This window comes from Zootoca vivipara, chromosome 8, assembly GCF_963506605.1.
Source record: "Zootoca vivipara chromosome 8, rZooViv1.1, whole genome shotgun sequence".
Lineage (NCBI taxonomy): Eukaryota > Metazoa > Chordata > Lepidosauria > Squamata > Lacertidae > Zootoca > Zootoca vivipara.
In genome coordinates this window covers 27,530,337-27,553,409 of record NC_083283.1, presented here as the reverse complement: position 1 = coordinate 27,553,409, position 23,073 = coordinate 27,530,337, and the positions used below count along the sequence as shown (strand labels likewise).

The following is a 23,073-nucleotide window of genomic DNA, read 5'->3' as shown; positions in this document are numbered from 1 at the left end:
GTTGCTCACTTATCTTTATTATTTGCGGCAATGAGGTACAAAGGTGCTACTCACACCCATATTCTTTTGTCCTACCGGAGTTTTACTTGAATCTCTTCATCTAAACTTTACAGCACTGGAACACTTTACGGTTTACTAATTTGAGATGAAGTAGTGGCTCTGTTAAGGGACAAACTACATACTAGGAGGCCTGGCAGCCTTTAACTGGAAAAAAGCAGATTCTGGAAGTTGGAGGAGTTCATAGGCCTACAAATGTGTGTATATCCTGCTGCATTTCATATGTTGTCCTAAAGCTGTTTTTTAAAAACACAGTTCTATATATAATTTGCCCCTAAGTTAACAATCAAATTTAATTGGGATGTTTGTTAATCCTTTTGATTATAAAATCTATAAAATTTCCATTAGAAATTGAGATGTGCATACGAAAGTGCACATAAAAGTAAAAAAGATAGTAACGCACACAATGAAAATACAGTAGTAAGATTTCTGTGCTAATGGAAAATGTAGCTGGGAAGGGATGAAGCAGCTTTTTGCAACTTCCAGACCTCCAGATGTTTTGGACTACAACTCCTATCAACCCCTGCCAGGATTCAGTAACTTTGTCTACTAGCAGTGGAAGCTCTTGGAGATTTATTATACTGGCAAAATCTCTACCCACTTTCAAGGAGGCAAACCACCGTCGCCAAGGAGGTGTCAGTGAATAAAGCTGGAAGTTTTGTTTCTTTCTTACTTTGTACTGGTGGCATCTCTGTCAAGCTCCAGCTAATAAATAGGGCATCCTCAGGAGGGCTAGCAATGACACTTTGGGGGACGGGAAGAGGGCAAGCTGTCACCGATTCCCCCCTTCTAACAAGACTCTTTTAAAAAAATAATTAGTCTAACATTTTTTTTTAAAAGGGTCTCGTTTTCAATGAATTTTGGAAAACCTGATTTTAAAAAATCGATGCATCAGGTGGGCCGCCTCTTCCCCTTTTGATCAGCAAACAGACCGTCGGAAGGTGACGGGCGCGCGGTGTGTGTGTGTGTGTGTGTGTGTGTGTGTGTGTGTGTTGCGGAATCACTGGTTCCTGATCGCGAGTTCCGACAAACAGGGTCGTTGAAGGGCACAAGCGAAGGAAGCGATGCTCCAAAGCGTCCCTCTCTCACCCCGCCCTCCAAGGCAACTTCAGGGCGCCAACTCTCCGCGGGGTCCCTCCGGGGCAGCCCGGCGGGTCGGTGACCCTACGCCCCCTCGCCACCCTCTCTGGACTCGCCGCGTCTCCTCACATACCAGGCCGCCTCCGCCTCCACGCGGCCCCCTTCCTTCCTTTTCTGTCCGCCTGGTTCCCCGCAGCGCGCGCGCGAACGCGTCCCAAGGTCAGCCCCGCGAGGGCTCTGTTTTCCCGCCTCCGGGAGGAATGGAGCTCCAGCGCGTGTGGGAAGCGGAGTTGCGTGGCAGGGAGTCGCCACGGCGGCGGCGGCGGCCCAGAGTCAGGCGGAAGGCCGCGGTCCGAAGGACGCGCGCGAGACCCCGCCACACGCATCCCCGCTCTCCACACCGCCACCCTCAAGCCACACACAGCCTTCCTCTTGCCCGGCGGGCGCCCACCCGCTCCTCCACGGCGGGCCCAGTGAGGCGACCCTCGTTTGCGCAGCGCCAGCAGCTCGGGCTCGGGCGCTCCCGCCGCCTGTGCCAGGCTCCGGCTTGGTGTGACGCGGCGCGGTGGCGGCGCCTGCCGCTACAGTGACGGAACAGGAGCCCCGGCGACCAGAGCAGCAGAGGCAGCGGCGGCGGCTCCTCCCGGGACTGTGTGAGGAGGCAACCGCGCGCGGTGCTTGCCTGGCAGCCGGCCACCTTCTCTCCCCACCCCCCGGCGGCTCTCGGAGCGCGCGCTCCTCTGGGAACCTCCTCCTCCTCCTCCTGCTGCTGCTGCTCGTGCTCCTCCCTCTCTCACCTCAGCGATGTCCGCGAGGGGCATGGAGTTGGCCGGAGCCTATAAAAGCCCCTGACAAGAGCCCCAGAGCCACCGCCAGCACCGGCAAGCGAGATCAAGGCGGCACACAGCGCGCGAGCGGCAGCAGCAGCACGAGCCACAGCAGACTACGAGGAGGAGGAACGCTGAGCCATCACCATCACCATGTCTTGGGGTTACGGCAAGGACAACGGTGAGTCCCTCGCGACCTTCGCCCACCTGACGCGGCGACCCCGCGGTTGCTCCTCCTGCTGCTTGTTTCCTGGCATTCGGGGCGAGTCCAGCGCGGCACCTGCTGCTGCCTTGGACGGACATCGCGAAGGGGAGCGCACTCCGCAGCCGCTCTGCGAGGCTGCGGTATCAGCCCGGGAAGGGGCTTTTAGGACAGAGACGGTGTTTTTTCCCAGGTTTCCGAGGCGAAACGGAAAGACTCCTTAGTCCGGCTCAGAAAGGGGCGCAACTCAGCGGCTGCGATCCATTCATGGATCCGCAGTTAGAGGTGCGATCTTTGCTCCCATCAAAGGACGTCTCGTCCAAAGCAGAGTTCCCAGCAGCAGGACATCTCTGGCTGAGGAAATGGGGAAGACCTCTAGGGGTCCCACACAGGTGTTTGAGATGGAAGTGATGGGGAGCTCTATGCAGACTCTTTTTACCTGCACTTCCACGGCCACTTGACTGTCAAGCCCCGTGTAATTCTCACTCTCCCATCTTCCGCGCAGGGAGCCCGCCTGAAACTTCTTGCGCACATATGCTTTTTGCAGCATGGAAGAGGGACAGGAACCCCCTTCGCTTCCCTCCAATCCCCACCTGAACATTGGGGGCAATTTCACAGGTGTGACATAGGAATTTCGCTCCCCATGAATTAGGAGAGGTGGTCTTCTGCATCTTAAGTGTGAGTGGTTGGCATAGGTCCCCCACAACGCACCTTCCATTCTTCCCCACATTTGGGAAATTGGATCGGGTGAGATGGGACCCTGTCGCAACTGTGTGGTGGGGATTTTGCCAGTCCAGTTCATTGCTTTGCAAAGCTGCAGAGGTGCTGCTTGTCATGCCCACGGAGCTGTGTGATTGCCAGGTCCACAAACTCATTTTCTTCGACTTGGAAATACAAAGAGGTTGCTACATTCCTTTCAGATCCCTCTCAGCCAGTTATCCCCCCCCCCTCCCACACACCAATTCCTAGATCCAGGCAAGCTTAGATCCAGGCTTACGAAACCTCCCTCATCTCACCAATTGCTCCGCAGCATGATCTGTCTCTGCCTGGTAGCTAAGGCTTCCAATTCCAGAGATCATTTCATTCCTGCATTCAATATTGATGAGGCAAATGTTAAAGCCTCCCAGCTGCACTTAAGGCATTAAAGCCTCCATTGAGTTTTTCTCCTTTTTTAAAAATAAAATAAAAACCAGCCATGCCTCTGTAGTCTGTGGGTGTTTTACTCTTGTGCTTTCTTCTTCTCTCTCTCTCTTTCTAGGACCTGCTCACTGGCATGAGAACTTCCCCATTGCCAATGGAGAGCGGCAGTCCCCAATCAACATCCAACCGAAGTCTGCCAAGTTTGATGCCTCCTTGAAGTCCCTGAACATCAGTTATGACCCATCTGCAGCCAAAAACATAGTGAACAATGGGCATTCCTTCAACGTGGAGTTTGATGACTCTGGTGACAAATGCGGTTAGTACTTGGTCACTTTGGGGGGCTTTTTAGACTTGAGGCATTGCTGGAAAGGTAAGAAAGCAAAGGAATGGAAGGGGCCCATGTTATCAAAGTTAGTTAATGTTAGCTTTGCATAAGGGGGGTTTTGCTACCTTTGTGATGCAAGTTAGTTTGCCAAATGAGTCTTAACTGTGCAATCCTAGTATACATGTTTACTCAAAAGAAAGTGTGCTGTGCTCAGTGAGGCTTTACTCCCTAGTAAGTCTGTGTGGAATTGTAGCCTTAAACATCAGAAAAAACCTCACATAATTCAACAAGGGGAAAATCTCTTCTCCCTTGTCCCTTTTAGCAGCTATGGAGTATTTAGCAGACATCTGCTTCCTTTTTATCCGTCTTGTTTTTTCTTCCTTGCAAGGCAAATAGGAGTTAATTTGACAGACACAATTTCAGGGCAGGCGTGTGTGTTCTGATAACAATTTAGATTGGTGTATGCTCACCTCTGTTTCAACAATGGAGGATCTCATCATTATGCTTCAGGGTTGAAGTTTGTTATGCTTTCCAGCTCTACATTTCTGTAGCCTTCATCTTGTAAAAAGAAATCTAATCACCGCACCATTAGAACAGGTGTAGCCGAGGGTCAGGATCCAATGGAGAGGGACAACAGACTGTCAGTATTCATTCGTTTCAGTTTTACATTTTGGAGTTCCAGATCAAGCAAGCAAACCGCATTAATACATAAAGGACCTTTGCAATGCAGCAGCACCTGTCCTGTGGAGTGCTGATGTGCAAAATATTTTCCAGGTACAAATCTTTTGAACTGGAATAACAGGCAGTTGTTTAAGACAAGGGGTATGTGATATTCAGGGCTGGGTGGTGGTATGCCAGAGCTGTCCTAGGGGAGCTGTCTACGAATTACCTCCCAAAAGGATTTCCCTCTCATTTTAGCATTTTTTTCAATAGAAGCTGCAGTACATTCTTCCCACATCCCCACACAGTTCACTGGGGGCTACTTAGTCATCCTTTTCAGCACCATCCTCTGTGCACAGTCACGCCAAATTAAAAACACACACAGAAAAAACTCATTTTGTAAGTCCCTATTCTAAAGAGAATTCCATGACCATATGGACAATGCTGATGTCCAAGCTTATGAGTAAGAGTGTGCATGCTTGGTTTTTAGTAATTTCTCCGTCAGCTGCCTGTGCAGCAATTTTCACCTGCCTACATTGACTGTGAATGAGCTTTTAAATGTAGGAAATGATTCTGCTGTAAAGACAAAAGCTGCTTGTTTCTCGAGGCACTGGCTCCTTTAACTTGCTTGAGCAAGTGTCCTATTTTTTTCTGTGTTGGCAGTGTCATTGAGGGGACAAATTCAAAGAGCCCAGAGCAGCTTTGACTTGTGAGCTTTCCAAACAGGATTGCAAGCAACCATGTCACAGGCTGCAATCCAAGGCCTACTTCTTTTGATTTTTAATAGGACAACTCTGGGGGTAAAATGGTTGATGGAGTAGAGCCAGCGCATGTACTTAAATCTGCAATACCCCATTTTACTATCAGCATTTATTAGAGGGGGAAGAAAGAGCTGAAGTAAATGTCAAACGAAATGCAGAATATCTTTCCAATTGCTTTTTAGTTATGTCACACAGCACTTCCTTGGTATCCAGTTTCCCCTCAACAGACAGCAGTTGTAGCCAAAAGAAGTTAAAGGCACCCAGCACCTTACACTCGGTGAAGTCCACTATAAAAGTATATGAAAAACATGTTAAAATAGAGACCTACTAAGTATTGAATTGAATTTTTGCATGGCTCATGCTTTCAATCTTTTTAGACTCATCCAGTTATCTGCCTGTGCACACTAGTTTTGCACACAGAAAGAGGAGTCTTCTCCAAAATCCTATAAGCCAAATTCTGCAATTGTGCAAATTCCATATATTGCTCTGGTTGAAAATCTGGGGTTGGGTGATCAAATGAGAGCAGGGAATTGAGATCTGTGCTCCATACAGTTGCAATATTAAAAACGACATTGGTTTCTAAACTTTAACTGTTAAAGTTTAATGGAAAGAGACACCTTTTCCCCCACTTAACAGTAGGGTGCATATTAAATTTGTTCCTTAAAGAAAAGAGATACTAAGATGTTCAAAATTCTTACCAGATCTCTCTGCAAGTGGGCATAGTTGGCAACTGATTGTGACAGTGATGATGCCACTGCCCCCCTACCCCCTGTTGTTCCACATTTCAGAATCCTTTGCTAGGAGTTTGTATTATTCATTGCTTAGGAGTTTGTATTATTCATTGAGGTTTAGAGTCCCTCTCAAGCTGGAGCAAGGCAGTGGGGAGCGTGAGTGAGGATGCACAACACCTCCAAAATCCACGCTTCATACATCTAGCACGATGAAAGGCTTTTCTGTAGCATGTGTATATATAAATTCCCTATGAAGCTGCAAATTGAAGGGATGTGTGGATGTTTTCAGATCCACTGGAAGAGTGGCTTAGCCAGAAAATACAGCACAGGCATTGATCATTTTGATTCTGCAGCAGCCCGCAAGCCAGTCTCGGGCAGCTACAGCTTGCAGAGAGTGGGAGGGAGAAGTGGGAGGAGGACAGGACTAGAGTTGAAATGCTCAGAGCAGCTCATCTGTGGACTGCAAGTACGCGGGTGGCAGGTGGGGGGGGGGGAGAGCCGCCACAGCTATGTAGATTTAGCAGCAGGTGCCTGAGGTTTTCCTCAGGTTTTCAAAATGCACAATGCATAACCAAATGAACCTGCATGCACACATAATTGTATTTATTATATAAATTGAGTCTAAAGCTCAGTAGCGAATCCTTGTGTATTGCATGGTCTCAAACCCAATCCCTGCCATATCCAGTTCAAAGTCAGGTGGCAGGACTGGGAAAGACCTCTGCCCACAACCTCATGAGAGCCTCTGCCAGTCAAACTGGGTTAAAGACCTGACTCAGTATAAAGCAGTTTAACAAGTTAATAATCTGTTGTGAAATTAATTAGCCGTCTTGTTTATGTGACACACAAAAATACAACCATCCCGACTGGATTTCCCAAGCTACCTGTTTACAGATTTCCGGCACTGCAAATTTTATTGACTTCCTGTTAAAAGCTTAGAGTTATAGCCAACTAAGTCCTACTCAGAATAGACACCTTGAAATTAATGGCCCTAAGTCATGGCTATTGATTGGGGGGGGGGCTTCTCTGGGTAGCGCTGACATTTGATATAACCCTCAGTAGAAAATATAAAGTAAAATTGAAGTCCAGTCATGTCCATGTTCTTGTCAATGCATGCTATTCTGTTATGACAATGTACATTTTTATAGAATAGAGCAGTGTTTCCCAAACTTGGGTCTCCAGCTGTTTTTGGACTACAACTCTCATCATCTGTAGCTTGCAGGACCAGCATTCAGGGATGATGGGGATTGTAGTTCCAAAACAGCTGTAGACCCAATTTTGGGAAACACTGGTATAGAGGAAGTCTTAAACTGGTTTGTAGCTACACAGACTAACATGTTTACAAACTGCTAAAGCACATGCTGTTGAACTACAACTCTCATCCTCCTTGATAATTGACCATGTTGGCTTGGACAGATGAAGGCTGGAGTACATCAACATCTGGAGGGCCACAGGTTCCCCCCTACTGCTGCAAGGTGCACACACCCTGCATATTGAATGGTCTGCTGTATTTTTATGTTGGCCACCAAGCTTGAAATCTTCTGTTTAAAAATCTAGTCACTTCCTTATTGAAAAAATTCATGTGAAATTCTGTGGCTGTTTAATCCTATATGATCTTTTGACATTTTATAAAATGTGTCCTCTGGTGGCACACCCTGTTCTATGTTTATCTGTTACAGAATCCTCCAAACATGTATTCTGTCAGTTATAAAGCGACTATTCTGTACATGATAGCCACTATTGATCCTTAGAAAATGGAAGTGTAGGACTGCTTTAGGAACCAGACTCTCTGTTGGTGCAATAAGGGAATTCCAGAAAATTAGTTATCGCTGCAGTTCTTACTGCATACGCTCATCTGCTCAGTTCTGTTGCATTTGATGGGCAGGATTTGGCAGTTGGCCATTTATAGCACACCCATAACATTTAATGATCTCCAGTACAGCTTCGGAAATGTCATAAGTCCCCGGGCAGCAGAAAATCAATTCAGCACATTCATTTGTTGAAAGACTTTGACAAAAGGGTCCAATTTTCCCCATGGGATTGCACTTGGGATTTTGATTTGTATGATTTGATTAGGTTTTGCACACCTAAGCTCCCTTTGTAATCATTTGTGCAGTTTTCTCTGTCCCCACTCCCACGGCTGCAGTTTGTTTGCCTGTATCTGGTGGCTGCACCATTGCCAAACTAGTAAATGCTTCGAAAGTGCATAAACAACCCCTTGCAAAATGTTCACACTTTCAGACTGTTTTTAGGCCAATTATAGGATCCACATCTAAATGTGAGCTCTACAGCCCAATCACAGCCTGACTGCAATGAAGTATTGGGATTTTAGAATTATGCTGGGACCAGCTTTAACACAAGTATATTAGTGTAACTGGGTTGTTTAACTGTTATTTTAGGGACCTGCCCCATATGGACATCAGTAGTAACCACTACATGCAGCAGAAAATATTTGCAGAATTAACCTCTTGACATTAGAATGAAAAAGCTTTCCTCTTGGCTCAGCACATTTGGTACTGAAGCAGATTTTGCTGGAACAAATACGAGCTAATCACACAGTTCTATCAAAAGGCCCCTATGTGTACAGAAGCAGGAGACACCTGGGTGGGAAAAAATACCCTGCATATTTTGTATTTATTTAAATTTGTATTTGGCCCTTCATCCAAAAAAAATCACACAGCGGTTTACGACTTAGTTCTGCCCTCAGTTCAGAGACGCCTGAGGGTTGCTGCACCAGCCTATTTTCCCACTGCTGCGTTCACAGTCTTGACTTCTCTGTTGGGAGGGATTTCAAGTGCAGGAAAGTGCCCCCCTGCCTCCAGCTGCTGATCATCTGTTCAGTGGCAGAAATGAGTGGCTTGCTTGCTCATAGATCTCTGAATCGAATTCTGAATCCGTTCTTCCTCTGCAGTCGTGTCAAAAAATGTCCGCTTACACCACAGGCCTATGGACACTGACATGGGAGTAAATCTAAGTGGGTCTTATTCTGAGTAAACATGCACAGGATTGTCCTGTACATCTGTTGGATCATGCCAGAGCCATTCCAACAAGTAGATCACCCAAAAATTTGTTTACCAGAACATTGCAGTTGGCATCAGTCTCTGAGTTGGTGATGCTCATAAATAAAGCCATTTGATCAACAATTTAAAGTTTCAGGAGTTTTAAAGCCTGTTGTGAGAAAATATCGAGACCACCACTATTACAAAGACACAGGCGAGTGTGATGACCACCCGAATAATGCAGTTATAGAAAAAGGAAGAGGATGTTAGAAAGCAATAATGTAAAGAGAGCATTTATAACCAGTTTGGAAACTTTCGATTAATAAGCTGTGAAATCCATAGTAAATTAATTAATTTCTCACTGAGCATGCTTCTGGAAACAAAGAATCCATCACTAGTGAATTTGTTTAATGTAGCGACATAAACCGAGCTAAAATTGATGATAGTTAATAAAGAACTTATAGGTATATGGTTTTAATAATAAACAAAATAGAAAACAATCTTTCCCTTCTGACATGCCTTTTTGTTGAATGTTCTTTGTAGAAAGTCAGTGCTCTTAAAAGCAGGCGAAATACTGAAAGCTATGATTGCATAGTTTCATAGATATAAATTATCTTTCATGGAGGATGAGTAATAAAACATGAAATGCTGAAAACTCTTTGAAATTGACATGTCTATAATGTAATGCAGTACTGTGATCACAGAATCATAATTCGTTTTAAGAGCAAATGGGTGAATTGGCAAACTTGCTTGTTGTTTAGCCAAGGATGAAATGTTACATGCCACCCCCAATCTCCGAGCGGTGTGAGATTCCAGAGGTTCCAGGTGTGCTTAACCAGGATTGGTTATCATTGTCTAGCACACAGCTCAATTAATCTCATACTTTTATGGATTAATTTATTTAACATGTATGTATGTATGTATGTATGTATGTATGTATGTATGTATGTATTGAAGCAGGTTAATTCCTCCCTGTATAATGAATACTGTATTTAAAAACATTTTAAGGTTTTTTTGCTCATTCTGATATAGCTTTATTTGTCCAGTTTTAGTAATTATTCACCATGCTATATTATTTATTGATTATGCTTAATATTCATAAAGCATATAAGGATACAGAAAAAAAGTCTGCTATCATTGAAAGACAGCTCTTCTAACTCTAAAGTAGGCAGCTGGAAACCTTGATATGGCAGAAGTTTTGTTTTAGTGTGATAACTCAAAAAATTGTGAAACAACTCCCAAAATATCCAATGTATGCACACATTCACAATTTGCCAGCAGTTAAGCCTCACCCTGGCTGAACTTTTTGATACAGACCGTGGGTGTCAACCAGGGGGAGACCACCTTTCTATAAGGACACTTTTCCATCCTGTTTTTCAAATGTCTCTTTATGCCATAAATATTGGCTTCTATTATAGACAACTTCCTCCCTGGGGTTGGGATGGGTGGTTGAGAATCGAGGATCATCAAGAGAAATGGCCCTCTTAAAAAGCAAGAGTTCCCCCAGACTTTTTCCCTCAGTTTCTTAGTCTCAGTATTCCTTATAATAAATAGACATCTTTTGCGTATTTGTTTTCATTTTTAATGGTATTGAGCAAAATAATAACAATAATAATAATAATTCATGCTTTTATTTTTTATCATTTAAATTTTCTAATTGTTTTGAGCATAATAATAATGCTCTGCTTTTCCATCTGGAAATACATTTAAATACAAACAAATTTCATACTAAGGCAACACTGAATAATACGGCATTTCCAACACAGACTGTAATTTTAGGCATATTTATTTGGAAGAAGTTCCACTCAAATCAATTGGATTTGCTTCAGAGTAAATATAATTTGGAGGAGAAGATTTATTTACCCCCCTCTTTCTACATACAAGTAGAAATAAAGTGGATGTCTGTGAATGAATGTATTTGCCCAATAATAATACTCAAAGATTGCCTTTCCCTATATAGAAACATAGAATCATAGAGTTGGAAGAGACCACAAGGGCCATCCAGTCCAACCCCCTGCCAAGCAGGAAACACCATCAAAGCATTCTTGACATATGGCTGTCAAGCCTTCGCTTAAAGACCTCCAAAGAAGGAGACTCCACCACACTCTTTGGTAGCAATATAAACTGATCCAGACTCTGCACTCATCCTATGAGGCCCATCTTTGTGTGCCTCCTCTATAGGAGAGGCCCAGATGGTGGCTACATGAGAGCAGACCTTTTCTGCAGTGGCTCCCCATTTGTGGAATGCTCTCTCCAGGGAGGTTTGCCTGGTGCCTTCATGATACATCTGTAGGCGCTAGGTGAAAATGTTGCTCTTCAACCAGCCCTTTGGCTGATTAATATCACCCAGCCATTCAAATATGTTTGTGGGAGGGGAGGTTATTGTTTCGTGAACTACCCTGAGATCTTCAGATGAAGGGAGTTATATAAATAAAGTAAAAGAATAATATATGTGTAAACTCTTAACAGCTTAATAGGATTATTTCACACACTCCAAAAATAGCACTTATGTGTCAGCAAACTACATATGGGTCATATGTGGGACACATCTGCCAAGTGCTGTGACTACTACAGTTTGTGCAGTTTGACAAAGTTGCACAGTTTGTTGTGTTTGAAGCAAATGTACCTCTTTTTTTTTGCTACTTTTATTTTAAAAAAAAGACTTGGGAAGTCATAAACTTGTTTATATATTCAACAGAAAAAGGTTCCTTTTACTTCATCAACATACATGCAGGTTTGAGGTGAGTGTGTATGTGTGAGAAGTTAACTAGAAGTGATACCAGTGCAGAACACCGATGCATATGAAGTAACCCTAAGTCCCTTGTGTCATATGAGGACCTGGGATACCCAGGAATAGCAATGGGCCTTTAAATAGGAGTAGCCTTTCTTCAGCTCTCCTGACAAGTTCATGTAGGGCAAGTCCTAATCGCTGACAAACAATCAACACCAAGTATGTGCAAATAAGGGCCGTTTCAGGAAAGTTGGGTGTGTTGCGCTTTTCTGAAAGTTATCTCCTTTTGCTAAACCTTCTAGTGCTATCAAAAACCCCAGCTGACTTCACCCTGGGACACCCTTCAGCTCTTTATCAGGTTTTATTTTTAAAAAAACTGCTAAAAAGTTTTTTAGGGTGAAAGAAGGTACTCTCATGACTCTCTAAATGTGTTCTATATATATGTTCTGAACCAGGAAAATTTGTGTAGCCATTCAGAATGTGCCGCTCAGTTTGTACTCAATCCAGAACCAAGTCAAAAATATATCTAAATATAGAAAGCATGGTTATGAGAGATAATGTTTTAAAAATACGCAGCCTCCCAAAATATGGCATTCTGCTGCTAGATAGTGATTAGAACTTTGCCCCAATTGAACTCGTCAATAATGGCTTGTGGGTTAGTCGGGGACAACATGGCCTAATCCTTTCAAATCCTTATTAGTTTGTCTCATGTCAGCAGTAGTACAGTACATTCAGGCATGGGATTATTTATCTGGTGGGGGAGGTGGTTCATCCCCTACATAATTAACTATGCATGCATTTTATACTATAGCCCTGTATAGGAACTTAAGAAGGTGCCTTACTGTAAGTCAGACAATTGGCCCATCTAGCTTAGTTTAATTTTGCCAAAGAGAAAAAGGGAAAATATGGCTGATAACCTCTGCAGAGTTAAAACTATGTGTGCTCATGCTGGGAAAGCTTCATTTTTTATTATTGGGGGGGGGATCACATTTAAGGTACCTCTCTCAATATCTATCCAGGATATGTATGAGCTCAGTGCAAGCAGGGAGGGAAGCCTTCTGCTTCCGCTGATTCTTCTTACCAGTGGCAGGTCCAGAGCATCACTGAGCAGGAGGACCCCCCCCCAAAAGCAACAGAACTGACTTCCCATCTAAAAGCAGGGGGGGGGGAACCTGTAATCCTCCAGATCTTGTTGGATTCCAGTTTCTATATTCCTTAGCTGCTGGGCGGGCTGGCTGGGGCTGATGGATATTGGAGTCCGATAGCATTGGGATGGCCAAAGTTTCCCCAGCCAGCACTGATCTAAAATGATGGGGAAGGGGAGAGACCCTAGAGATCTTTCAGTCCATAGTCTATATAATGGCTTAACTGCACTACTTGCAGGAAGCTCAGTGCATTCACACATACATTATCTGCCTTCTACCCAATCTTCATGTTTGCCCTTTCAAGTCTAATGTTTTGTTATTGTGCCTTTAATATTTCTCATGTAACCCCCCCCCCACTTTTATACTGAATGCCACCTTCCTTGGCTTGACTGCTTTCTTTTTAATTGTGGAAATCAAGTTTTACATTATGAATTGGGTACATTTTTTATCCTTACTATTCATCTCAGGGGCGATCTGTAGAAGTCATATTGTGTTTTTATAAATAAAAAAATTATTACATTGCTGATGTTGTAGTTTTTATTTCTGTTATGTAAGCTACCTTGAAATGGCCTCTTAAGTATTTTTAAATCAATAAATTAATAAAAATGTTGTAAATATAGCTATTTCTTTCTTTTTACTTCCAGTGCTGAAAGGTGGTCCAGTTGAGGGAACTTACAAGCTGCTTCAGTTCCACATTCATTGGGGTTCCTGTGAAGGCCAAGGCTCTGAACACACAGTGGATGGGGTGAAATATGATGCTGAGGTAAGGCCCTGTTCTTCATCCTCTCAGGACTTCCTTGGGTCATTCCATATCAAGTGGGTCATTCCATATCCCTTTCAAACCCTCAAAGCTTACAAATTTCAATTTTAAAAAAATCAATTTTAGATTTAAACTTAGTTTCGATCATTCAACAGGTGTACAAAATATTAATAAAATTGGATGACATGAGGTACAAAAGTTGAATCACTTGATATGGAATGACCCCCCTTCTGAGCATAGCTGCCAAGTTCTCCCTTTTTTAAAGGGAAATTCCCTTATGCTGACTAGGCTTCCTCGTGAGAAAAGGGGAAACTTGGCAGCTATGCTTCTGAGTATCTTTATGTCAGGTATTCGAAAAGATCCTGAAACTGTTGATAAAAGCAGGTAGTAAGGATAGACATGGTGGCATCTTCTGATCAAAGAAAAGCTTCTAAAATTTGATGGCAGGTGGGATTATTTAAACATCAAATCTATTGAGTATGTGAACTCCCAACCATTTTGATGTGAAGCGTATGAAGGTCACCTGGGGCAAGGAGCAAGTTCTTTACATGGTGGCTCCAGTCCTTTCATGAGATGTTTTTAATCCAGGCCTTTCTCCAAGAAGCTAAAGGCAGAAGACATAATCCCCGACTCCACCATTTTATCCTCACAAAAACCTTGTAAGGTAGACAGTGACAGGCCCAAGACCAAGACCTCTCCTTTGAGCTTCATGGCCAAATGGGAATTTGAATCCACGTCTCCCTGGTTTTATTCCAGCAATCTAATCCCTACACCACACTGGTTTTCAGTAATGGTATTATGGCACTCCCCTTGTAGAGAAGCTTACCATTGCTTGCCTTTCCTCACTGCTTGGACTCAAGCTACTGACTTAAAAGAAATATATAATAGATCTCAATTAAGCAGGGCTCCTACTAAAGGCCACAGGGATTTTTCAGAATATATGCTTCAGGATATGGCAGAATGTTTGCATTTAGGAAATTGTTTGAGTGGGTGTAAAATGCCAGCATGAGAGCAGAGCTCTGATATCTATGTTTGCCTTTCTCAGTGAATGAAAAGCGCAAATCGATGGCTGAACAAGGTTTCAGTACCTTTTTGTCTCGGCCATAAAAGGACGTGTTAATGTTTAGTATAGGAATTATCTTGCTTCTTCAGTTTGAGAGAAGGCCTTTCTAAAAGGTCACTTTATTTCTGCATTTTTCTTTGGCTCCAGCTTCATTTGGTTCATTGGAACACAAAGTATGGTAGTTCTGGTGAAGCTGTGAAACATCCCGATGGTCTGGCCGTTGTGGGCGTGTTTTTGAAGGTTAGTACCATTATGTCCTCTTTTGATCATTGCTGGCTTTGCAAGAGAACATTTTGTACAATGCGATTTACGCCTCCAGCGGAAGCTGAATTTTCTGTTCACAGGCATTCAAGGTGGCTTTGTGATACCGTGTTCCCTTTATTTAGTCCTGTGAGAACTGATCAAGTGTTTTTTTAATAATAATAATAATAATAATAATAATAATAATAATAATATCATCATCACAGCATCTTAGAAGTGGAAGGGTCCAAAAAGCCACATAAAACCAACCTCCTTCTATGACACAGAACCATTATCTGCTAGCAAACATTACAAATCAGTCAACCCAACCCACCCATAGCAAGCCCCAAGATAAGTTATAGTGCAGAAAGTTGCTTGCAGAGCAAATACGTCCAGGTGACTCATGCAAGTGAGCCAAACCACATGCTGCGTAAATGTCAAGAAGTTTCAGTTTGTACTGATAAGCCTTAAAAAGCTAAAATGATTGGGGCCCAAATATTATGCATACAGAGCGGTTTCCTACACAGGCTCAGCTTTAACGTTAGGCAGAGAGAAGTGCTGGGGTGCACTGCTCTGCTCATGTGAGAAACCACAGCCGCTTCACTGCAGTGTTTGTTTAAGTGGGCAGAAAGTGGGTGCCAAGTGGACCAGTGAGCAAGTGGCTGTCTTGGTGTTTCCTCTTTCCTTCTGGCGGTTCCCTCACTGTGAGAAGTGAGGTTACAGGAACCAGGCAGAGGGCCTTCTTGGTGGTGGCGCCCACCTTGTGGAATGCCCTCCCATCAGATGTCAAGGAAATAAACAACTATCTGACTTTTAGAAGATATGAGAAGGCAGCCCTGTTTAGGGAAGTTTTAAATTTTTGTTTCAATATTTCTGTTTCAATATTCTGTTGGGAGCCACCTATTTATTTATTTATTTATTTATAAACGGATAGCCAGGATAGTTTTTCAACTATTTGAAAGGCAAAGCAGCAAATAATGCTTTACCCTTCACAACTTGTGGCAGTGTACTTTCATTCTTAATGGTATACACATTAGGTGTCTGTATATGAAACAGTGAACCAAGGTGCTCTGGCTTGGAGCAAAAAATTCAGAGAAATAAACGAGATTTTCCTGCATGTGGATATATTCTTAAGGCATCAGGTTGTAAAATATTCAGCTTTTAAAACAATGCTAACTGATTAGTTCCCTTACCAAATGAAGATAAACTTCTGTGAAAGACAGTTAAATTTTTACTGTGAAAGATGACAGGGTACTCAGGATTAACTCTCTCATTAATATGTAACTTTTGAATGCAAGATGACCTTGTTTGGAGCACTGTGTTTGTTTAATATTTACCGGTAATCGGTAAATGTAAGAGAGCCTTCTCTGTGGTGGATCCTCGCTCTTGGAATTCCCTCCCCAGGGAGACATCCTTATTATCTCTTAGGTTCCCCTTCAAAAATATATATTTCTGTTTCCCTAGGCTTTTAAGAAATGGGAGTGTAAGCATTTTTAATTTAGAGCAATTTGATTTTGCTGTTTAGATGAATTGTTGATATTTTAACTTGTTATGGTAGTTTGTATCCTTTTTTTATAATATTTTTAAAATGCACTTTTTTGTTTCTTACTACTCTCTTAGTGCTGGGAATATAAGCGTATGCTGAGCTGTGAGGTGTAAGTGATATAAACACATATACATTTGTGCGCACAACCTTCTCTTTATGCCTTTTTATATCACAGGTTGGAAGTGCCTGTCCTGGAATACAGAAAGTTGTTGATGCGCTCGGCACCATTAAACACAAGGTAAAGCTTCTGCCTTTTTGGCAGCTAAGAATGACTGCACTGCAGTTTCCTGCTTTCTTCTTTCAAAGAACAAAATTGCAAGGGAATTCCAAAGGGATTGCTTTTAGCTTCTCATTCCATCTATTCTAGCTGGGCAATTATTCTTGAATAATCTTTTGTCGGTAAGAGACCTGCCTTCAAACAGCAAAAAAAATTGCACTTTGGGTTCTTCAGTGTTTTGAAAGATTCTGCTTATTTGGTGCGTGGAGGGGGGGGCAGGGGGCTGAAAAGGAAAATGCATCCTCCTCCCCTTGCTCAGTTGCTTTGCACAGTCCCTTATTATCACCAGTTGCTCCAAGGAGAGTAGGTTTACTACCCTCACTTAGATTGCACCACTTTTTAGCATGCAGCTTTTGAATGCAACACCACCTTGTCTGAAGCACAGGCAGACCTCCCTGCATCTCCAACCCCGCCCTCCCTCCCTCCAGCCACCCCCAGCTCGATAATAGTTATACACTTGTGGAAAGAAATACATAGCTCTCCTTTACATGCTACGGAATTACAGGCAAAGTGTGTGTACTGTACACATCATCTACTCACTACTGCATCGGGCTGTTTTATCAAAAAGCTTTATCTATTCTAGGGCAATCAGGCTGCCTTCACAAACTTTGATCCAACCGGTCTGCTTCCTGCCTCCCGTGATTTCTGGACCTACCCAGGATCACTGACCACTCCTCCTCTGCTTGAATGTGTAATCTGGATTGTCCTGAAGGAGCCCGTGACTGTCAGCAAGGAACAGGTGAATAAATTCTCCCGCCTCCCCCCTTTTTTGCAGCAAAAAACATATTAATCTGTAAACACTCCTAATCTTTTTCTTATTGGTAAGGTGCCTACACTGGAATTATAGTTTACCCATAGAGACGCACACAGCCTGTGGGCAATAAGGGCCAAATCAGGCATGAAGATTCATGGCCAGGATATCACCTGGTTTTGCTGTGCGAATTGCCATCCCCATGGCTCAGTTTAAGATCACATTCTTTGAATGCAAAACACCCTGGGTTCAGTCCCTAGTATCTCCACAGGTAAGGATGAGAAAGCTCCATAGATAAGTGCATTCACATGGTGGCCATAACATTTGAAAGATACTTCTAATATGGTTCAGCCTAGTGCAGGGATGAAGAACCTGTGGTCCTACAGAAAATAGTCAATGGCCTTCCAGATGGGAGATGCACATGTGGAACTTTGTGTCTTTCTGAGCGCTAGCTCATTCCCCTGTGGGGCAAACTTGCTGCTGATTTTGATATACATAAACCCAAGGAACACCTTACTGGCTAAGCCAGAGTGTTGCAGACTTTCCAAGAGAATGAGACGCATGCTCTTATACGACATGGCCATTCTCAGATTTGCATAAGCAATTTCTATTCACTTGTGTCTGTTCATAGACATAACACCCTCAATCAGTTAAATGAATTGAGGGATATTTCCAACCAGCACAACTCGCATTGATTTATAAGTACATTCGCCGTATCACACATGAAAGAGCTTCACATATGAGTGCTGCATAATGAAATCCACTCATTGTCCTGGAATTTGGAATTAGATCTGAAGAAGTGAATAAATCACACACAGGGGGATCTGAAAGGTCTCCCTCTGATTGCTCTGCTAAAATTGAATACATGCCGTACACATAGAGGTTTAGCAAAGAAGGTCTCTTTCGAAAAGCATATTTCTGGGTGTAGTTGGGTGTATGCGGAAGTATTATAATGCATGGTTTAAGACACAGAACTGCTGTGGCAGAACTATGTTTTGCCTATTTATTCCACTTATAGCCCACCTTTCCTCCAAGGCATTCATGGTTTCTCTTCCTTTTTAGCATCACAACAACCCTGTGAGGTAGGTTAAGGTGAGAGTGTAAAGATCATCCCAAATCCTGAGAGTTCCAACAGAATGCTCTGAAAGCCTGTGTGGACTAGGATGTGGGAGACCAGAGTTTAATGGCCAGTTGGCCATGAAGCTCACTGGGTGACCTTGGGTCAGTCTCAGCTTAACCTACCTCACAGGGTTGTTGTAGGGATTAAAATATGGAGGGAGAGAACCACATACTCTACCTTGAGCTCCTTTTGAGAAAAAGGTGGGCTATAAACGTGACATATAAATAAATAAAAATTAATTGGAGGCGCATGAATACTGAAGACACCCGCTTCTTCCTTTTCTCTTCTCCAGATGGACAAGCTGCGCTGCCTTTGCTTCAGTTGCGAGGGCGAGTCCCACTGCGCCATGGTGGACAACTGGCGCCCTTGCCAGCCCTTGAAGACCAGGGAAGTTAGAGCCTCATTCCAATAAGCTGTGCCCATTAAACATTGCTGTGTCCTTGAGGGTTGAGTTATTTTCCGCTAAGCACAAATCAAACTACTGCCATATATATGCACTGGCAAGATCTCTCTTCTCCCCCAAACTCCAGTGCTGTCTGCCTATCATCTTCTGACGTTTCTAATAATGAAGGCCATAAAGTGTGGTTGTGTTTGCGGCATGTTTGCAGTGTGTATGCCAGGCTAAAGAGGGCAGGGGAGAGGAATCGTGGAGTGATGCTTGATGAGAATTGCTGTGATTTTTTATTTTATTTTTTGGTGCTGAGGCTGTAGTAGGAGATCTTCATTTGGCAGCTTGCCAAAGGATAAGATGATAAGCAACAGAAAAAAATAAGCCATTTTTTAAAATTAAAAAATATATAACCTCATGGAACATATGAGGTTAAACGTACTCAGTAACTTGAATCTTTCATGGAAGCACAGGAATGCAATCTAATATGAACATTTTACATTTGATTTAGGAGAATACGTTGTAGCAACATAGGCATTGTAATGCAAAATTAGGATTGCGTTCTTAGCTTTTTTAAAAGAAGTTTGAAGTGTAAATATTTTTAAATTGTTTTACATTTTTAGCCATAAATCTGAATCATGTCTTAATGTTAGTGTGTTTTATTTTTTTAATTATAAAAATGTCAACTGAGCTAAATTAAGTACTATTATGTGTAAAAATTGTTGATACCATAGCTATAATACAGAGTATTGTTCCACTGAAAAATAATATTGTCATAATTTAAAAAAAGAAATTAATATTGTATTTTAGATACCTTCGCTAATAAAGAAATAAATATATATATATACTTATGTTTCTGTTCTCAGTCATTTATTGCAATGGGAGAAAAGAGGATGCAACATAAAAACTCTTGAAACAAGATTTTGGCTTTGAAAAACAAGAGTCTTGCAACACTTTAAATCTAACTTACACCGCAATAAATTTGTTAGCTTCCGATAGCATTACAAAACTCTTTGCTGGTTTTGTTGCAAAAAGACCAACATGGCAACCCTGCTGGAAAAAAATGGTTTAGAAAGTCTATGTCTATTACTTTTGGTACATTCTATTGAACCAAAATGAGTAATATTTACAAGTACTTAATAGCATATAATTGCAGAGAGTAGCCTTGGTCAAGAGGGCCTTGTTCACAGAAACAAACTGTCAGTAAGTATTTCTGCTGCTGAATTGATATTGGTACCAATCACCTCCCTCTGCCCTCCTCTAACATTCATCTCATCAAATCCTTCCCTGTACCCTCTTGAACCCATGCCCCTTCAGTTCCTGGTTACCATATCTCCCTATCATTATCCCTCCTCTGCCACATAACTGGTCTTTCCCTTTAGTTTCCCCCTGCATTCAGTGATTTCACTCTCACCTTTCACAAGCCCATCCCTTGACCCACCTTCCTTTACAACTATCTTTCCAGCTCTCCTTGACCCCCCAGACTTCTGACGCATGCTGCCTGCTCCATCAACTCTCCAGACCACCAGAAGCCCCCTCCAACTCTCAACACCCTACAATCTGCTTTGCATCCCTTGCATGCCAGTGAAACTGCCTTCACAAAAATCACTGATTGCCTTCTCGCTGCAAAATCTGAAGGCCTTGAGTCCTTCTTGACCTTTCTGCTGCCTTTGATTCAACTGATTACTTTATCCTATGTGCTTAGTTATTTATGAATTTTACAGCCTTATGTGCTGCACAAGAAATGAGCTTATTTAGGTGGTGAGCATAGCACATCCGTAAAACAGCATGAAGTACATATTTAACATCTGGACAGTGATACACAATAACCGATGGATTGAATTATACATCAGAAAAAGCCTGTGTACACAGAAAGGTCTTCAAGCAAGCCTTTGAAACAAACCCTGATGGTTCTCGTTTAACATTAATGAGTAAGGAGTTCCAAACCTGGGAGCAGACACTCTATTCCACTTGCCGTGTTTAACAGAGTGACACCTATCCCCCTTGATCATGCCTCAGACAGCTGAAATCCTAAAGCAACTGCTTTCCATTTGTCTCTGTTCACCATCTCTGAGCTCAGAAATGGGCTTGCTCCATTTGCTGGCTGTGGTGGCTGAGACTACTGAGAGTTGTAATCCAATATATATCAGGAAGGCACCACCAGGCCGGGGAAGGCTGGCATGCAGTACAGAGTTTGCTGCATTTATGTGAAAGCATTACTTTCCTAAATAGCCAGTTAATAATACCGGGCCTAATTAGTTTATGCCACCAGTCCAAAGATGGCATAAACTATTAGGCCTCTTATTATATCATTGGCTGCCAAACACATGGCCAACACTATGAGCTTCATCCATCCTGTTGAGAGGGGAAGCAGCTAAAGACAATTCCCCATCTCTCATCCTCAGCTGATTGGTACTCTCAAATCTGGTGAGCATCAAACATCAAGGTGGGCCAGAAATATGCACCCACAGGTGGACATGAGCCCCACTACCTTTGATGCATATGGGACTACAATCAGAAGGGTGGGCAGTGATTCCCTTGCCCTTGTTAACTCTTCAGCTCTGTTGATTTTGGCAGAACGAGAGAGAGAGAAATTGATGATATTTTCAGGAGCTAAGCATCTAGAGCAGTGACGGGGGGGGGGGGAATGTGGCCCTCCAGATGTTTCTGAACTGCATCAATCCTGACTACTGCTTATGCTGACTGGGGCTGATGGAGCTGAGGTCCAGCGATTTATCAATGATCCCCACAATGATTTAGATTTCGTAGCAACAAGCTGACAAAAAACAACCCCTTAATTTATTGAAGAAAAGGTTGAGCGATGCAAATACCATGCTGCCTTTTAAAAATAAAGTTTAATAATAATTGCACAGGGTGTAAGTAATTAAGCACTAGGGTAACCACTATGATGTAAAATGGGGGAAGTGACTAGTCCATAATAGGAAACCATTGATTATGTGGCATGGAATGCACAACTAGGTCAGCAGGCAGGGCTGAATTTGCATCAGTACTTACTTACCCATTCAATGGATGTTGCAAAGCTCGTTTCTACTGCTGTAAAAGCCTCCGCTTATTAAAAGTGGATTACAGGCAGAGACATTGCCTAGGAATGAATATTAAAAAATTATTGGGATTAATGGAGTGCATGCAATTCTTACACTGCCTTGGATGGAATTTCAATTGGCATCCCTGGAAACCAGGCCTCTGCTAGCGTTTGACTCGCCATTCCCAGTATGTAGGGGGAGCGGAAGTTGTGCTCAGCAAACCCAGCATAACAAACAGTATATACCTTTCCCTTCCATTAGATTTGGTTGGCTGTGACAATGGGCAAGAAAATATTAGCAGGAAAATTATCTGGTCTGTCCCAAAGCACATTACCTCTGGTCCTACTTGTTTACAACCTTGACTCACTGGTTTTTCTAAAAGGTACTTTGGAGCTTGTTGCTTCCTACAAACCTGATTAGGCAACACACGAACCCTGTGCCATCAGGAAACAGACTTAATTCTAATTACGGTATTCTCACCATATTAACAGGTCATTCTTCCCTGCCAGTTTTGTTCTAAAATAAAAAAATTCCTTCAGTAGCACCTTAAAGACCAACTAAGTTTTTATTTTGGTATGAGCTTTCGTGTGCATGCACACTTCTTCAGATACCATGCACACGAAAGCTCATACCAAAATAAAAACTTAGTTGGTCTTTAAGGTGCTACTGAAGGAATTTTTTTATTTTACTTCGATCCAGACCAACACGGCTACCTACCTGTAACCAGTTTTGTTCTAAAGAGACATGTTTAGAACTTCTGGGTTCTCCTTCCTGAACTATTTTCTGCTTCCTTGTTTGTTTACACTGAGAGGCCATAATTGTGCTTCTTTATTTCACAGCAAAGTGTGGAACAACAGCTCCATTAAGCATCACAGCATGGCAGCTTTTGGATGGGTTGAATACTTTGAAGTGTACCATGGAGAGGAATAAATTCCCCCGCTTCCAGAGTCCTTTGATGTTGTGCAGTGGTTAGAGTGTTGCACTAGGACCTGGGAGACAAGGTTCAAACCATGTTCCTCATTGGGCAATGTAGGGGCATCCTCTGGCTCTCAGCTACACCTGCCTCACAGGGTTGTTGTGAAGGTAAAATAGGGAGGGGGAGAGCTGCTAGAAGGAAAGGCGGGATATAAATAAACACAGCATCTAGCTCCTGTTAGGTGGTGCAGAAAGCGTGGAAAGTGAAAGAGACAGGAGTTGAGTTGGGGTGGCTAATCAATGTTGTTAAACTA

The 23,073-nt window shown here is 42.8% G+C and overlaps 1 protein-coding gene across 1 annotated transcript; it reads left to right on the top strand.

Moving 5' to 3' along the window:
- Window positions 1–1,924: 1,924 nt before the first annotated feature.
- LOC118090305 (carbonic anhydrase 2) lies at window positions 1,925–19,631 on the top strand. Its single transcript, XM_035125900.2, has 7 exons — window positions 1,925–2,145; window positions 3,425–3,622; window positions 13,300–13,418; window positions 14,626–14,718; window positions 16,440–16,502; window positions 17,125–17,280; window positions 18,705–19,631. Exons 1-7 carry the CDS (start codon window positions 2,118–2,120, stop codon window positions 18,822–18,824), a joined length of 777 nt encoding a protein of 258 aa, XP_034981791.1. The 5' UTR covers window positions 1,925–2,117; the 3' UTR covers window positions 18,825–19,631.
- The last annotated feature ends 3,442 nt before the right edge of the window (window positions 19,632–23,073 follow it).